The sequence below is a fragment of the Triticum urartu genome, chromosome 2A (genome assembly GCF_056163025.1).
Source record: "Triticum urartu cultivar PI428250 chromosome 2A, HENAU_Tu73, whole genome shotgun sequence".
Lineage (NCBI taxonomy): Eukaryota > Viridiplantae > Streptophyta > Magnoliopsida > Poales > Poaceae > Triticum > Triticum urartu.
Window position 1 is genome coordinate 539,774,435 of NC_141874.1, and position 3,890 is coordinate 539,778,324.

Here is a 3,890-nt window from a genome sequence, read left to right on the forward strand (position 1 = left end):
GCCTTTTTTTTCTTTTTTCATCACACGCCAATTTTTCTAGAAAAAAATTAACATGGCTGTTTATAAATTTTCAAACTATGTCACATGGCAATTTTATACTTTCCCTTTTTGTTTTTGTTTCACAAGTCAAGTTTGTTTTTGTGCATGAATTTTTTATTATTAATGGATGGCATTTTTTATTATTAAGAGATGGCCTTTTCATTAAGAGATGATATTTTTATTATTAAGAGATGTCATTTTTTATTATTTAAGAGATGACATTTATTATCATGGCATTTTTTCCTCTTTGTTGACATGGCAACTCAAATTATAGAACCAGAACGAGTTTTTTTTAAACTGCCATGCATGATTTACCTATGATGGCATTTATCATTTTTTTACATACGATGGCCCAGTAAAGAGGCCCGCGGGCTGTGGGGTTCGCTGTGAGGGTTTTATCCCAGCGAACGAAATCGTTCGCTTGTTATTCGAGTGTCCTCGAGAACGAATTGACAGCTGGGGAGCTCCCCCGGCAACCGTTCCCCAACTATTGGGGTCCTTTTTATAAAGAAAATGCCATTAACATCTTCTAAAATGTAAGGTGCTTAGAGAAATAACGGTTTTGCTAAATCCCAGCTGACCGAGGTTTACCAATATCTCAGTCAGGTCCATACCACTTAGATTTAGGCACATCAAGATTCTTGCACGTGGGCAGATTTGTGTGCTCTTTGCCATAGAGCCGCCCACCTTGGATGGGTGTGACGGGATGCCGCATGAGCTATATCTCGCTTATAGTGAGACGGAAGGAGCTCTTGCCTTAAGCATGCACACTAACAGACCGGCCCATTAGCGCACACTTAATAGAAAATAGAGAAGAAAAAGGGAGAAGCCAGGGATCAAACCGAGGTCTCCTTGGTGTTGCAGTGCGCTGCAAGCCACCGAGTCGGTGTTGGCCCGTTGGGTTCATGGTTAAACGGTAGGGCGCGATCAACTTAGATGACTTGATAGTTGAGGGTTGTATATTACACCCATCCAGGAGTTGGGTTGATATATACACTTCTCTCTTTAATATTATCCTTGAATATAGATATGACACATACCAATAGGCTAGCAACCTATGAGATGGTGACCATGTTTTATAGATAATGGATATATTGATATCAATCAAATGATACCGACTTATGTTGGTAGAACATTGTGTCGAATAGACCCATTTTGAGGTGCACTGAGAAACGTCATTAGTTAGTTTCAGGTAAAATGTATATGTCATGTCCTAGACTTGAGACTGTCATATGTTCTCGCAATGTGATACGGCCGCTTTGTAAGGGATATCAAACTCTACACCATAGCTGGGTAGTCATGTCTCTGGACTTAGAGTGATCCCATTCAGAATTACATGGCCATGCGCCTAAGGGTAAATATTAATCTAATTCAGGAATATGTATCATGAGTTTGAGCAGCCGACAAGACTGGCTGACTAATACTCATCTCGAGATTGACAATGTATATCGTGTGGCCAAATGGACGTTGCATATGACACATTACATAGTTAGGGTTCGCAAGCATCTTTCCCAAGTGGGTATACTTACTCACCGACAGAGTGAGACCTAACAAAATTGGTTTCTTATCATCTTGAAAGTTTTTTTTTTTTTGCTTCTATTTTATTCGGATGCATGGGCAGACAATGAAAAGAACTTAAATGAGTAAAACTCGACACTAGTGGGAGATTGCAACTGGGAAATAGCAACGATAAACTTCTGCTAGATCTCAGATCCCAAGAAGGAAATAATTTGGATCGGAGAAACTTTGAATGGAGAGTTTTGACTTTCTTCGTGTACGACCTCGAGAGAAACCTAACCTACTGTAAGTCGTCGTCAACCTATCATACATATGCGATCGCATGCTCGATGGTAGCCATACAATACCTTCTCTCTGCTTTTAGCAACGTGCTGTGCAACAATGGTGGTCAGAGCTGCACTGCTCCCTGTAACCTTGCTGCTGTGCCTTGCACTGCCCGGCAGCGCCGACGCCGGAAGGACGGCGGACGGTTTCTATGAGCTCAAGAACAAGAAGGGGGACTTCTCCATCAAGGTCACCAACTGGGGAGCTACCCTCGTATCTGTCCTCGTCCCTGATTGCCATGGTAAGGCCGCTTGCTTCTTGGTTTCAAGAACCCGTATTGCATGCTTGCATCTTGTTTCTCAAGAGGTGAAATTCTTTTTCAGGGGACTTGACCGATGTTGTACTTGGGTACGACACTGTTGCTGCATACGCTGTAAGATCACAAATCCATGTGTTTTCACTCCTTCCAAGTGGTAGATAAATATGCATGATGAGTGCGTCTCTGTTCAATTCAAAAACCTTTTTGTACGTGCATGTCTCATCAGAAAGGCGCTGCTGCCGGATCGACTATTGGGCGCGTAGCAAACAGAATCGCCAACGCCCGCTTCGTGCTCGACGGCAGAACCTATCGTCTCCTCCGTAACGACGGCAACAACACGATTCATGGTATGCTTCAGACTTTATTTTAATTTTATTTTTCACCGAAACCCTATGCATGGACTCACGACGCGCTTTGTACTCATTTAATCATCTTGTTGCTCTTTGTTTAGGCGGCCCCAGGGGCTTCAACAAGGTCATCTGGACGGTGAAGGAGTACGTGCACGACGGCGACTCCCCGTACATCACCTTCTACTACCGCAGCTTCGACGGAGAGCAAGGTAAAACTAGTACTACTACTACTACACATGTCAAAACTTTATAGTTTACTAGCTCCTCGCGCTTGGATTAATCTTCATGACAGAAAGATCTGACGAGCACTTGTTTTCGCGGATCATGTCTGGGGCATGCAGGGTTCCCGGGGTACCTGGACGTGTATGTGACGTACCGGCTCTCCGACCCGTACGACCTGAGCATCCACATGAACGCGACGGCGACGAGCAAGGCGACGCCGGTGAACCTTGTGAACCACGCGTACTGGAACCTCGCTGGCCACGGCAGCGGCGACGTCCTGGAGCACGAGCTCCAGATGTTCGCCTCACGCTACACGCCCGTCGACGGGTACATGATCCCGACGGGCCAGGTCGCGCCCGTGGCCGGCACAAAGTACGACTTCCTCACGCCGACGCCCGTGGGAGCCAACATGGAGATCGTCCCGGGCGGCGGCGGCGGGTACGACATCAACTTCGCCGTGGACGGGCAGCAGGACGCGATGCGGCCGGTGGCGCGCGTCCAGGACCCGGACTCCGGCCGGGCGTTGGAGCTGTGGGCGAACCAGCCCGGGGTGCAGCTCTACACCGCCAACTGGCTCAGCAACGACAAGGGGAAAGGAGGGAAGGTGTACGGGCAGTACGGCGCGCTGTGCCTGGAGACGCAGGCGTACCCCGACGCCGTCAACCACCCTGAGTTCCCGTCGTCGATCGTCAGGCCCGGCGAGGTGTACAAGCATGATATGGTCTTCAAGTTTTCCCACTAGGCTAGCTAAGATGCATGCTTCACTTAATTGATCCGTCCTTTCTTTTCTTTTCTTTAGCGCAAAATGAGCGGTCTTTTATTCCACGGGATGAACCATCTTTTCTTGTAATCTGTACCACTTCTTTTTTTTACAAAACGGACGCATACGATTTGCCTCATCCATTAAATAAGGAATTTAGAAGTGGTTTTAGGCTGGTCATAGTAGAGAGTAACTTAGATTAGTGTCACTCATTTTATCTCGGGAAGTGCTATGTTACAGTAACATATTTTGTTACTTCAAGCACCTCTCTCCTCATTAAATACTTGCCACATAAGTAAAATTATCTTGGGATGTGTTAAGTTAGTACCTAAGTTATCCTCACTATGGCTAGCCTTACAAAGTAAGAGGACGAGAATATTACAAGGTCGTTACTCTCTAATCTGGCATTGCCCAGATG

At 46.1% G+C, this 3,890-nt stretch overlaps 1 protein-coding gene across 1 annotated transcript; it reads left to right on the plus strand.

Annotated features, from left to right (window-relative positions):
• Positions 1-1,863: 1,863 nt before the first annotated feature.
• Positions 1,864-3,611, plus strand: LOC125533608 (uncharacterized). Its single transcript, XM_048696991.2, has 5 exons — positions 1,864-2,122; positions 2,205-2,254; positions 2,367-2,487; positions 2,592-2,699; positions 2,832-3,611. Exons 1-5 carry the CDS (start codon positions 1,939-1,941, stop codon positions 3,452-3,454), a joined length of 1,086 nt encoding a protein of 361 aa, XP_048552948.2. The 5' UTR covers positions 1,864-1,938; the 3' UTR covers positions 3,455-3,611.
• Positions 3,612-3,890: the final 279 nt, after the last annotated feature.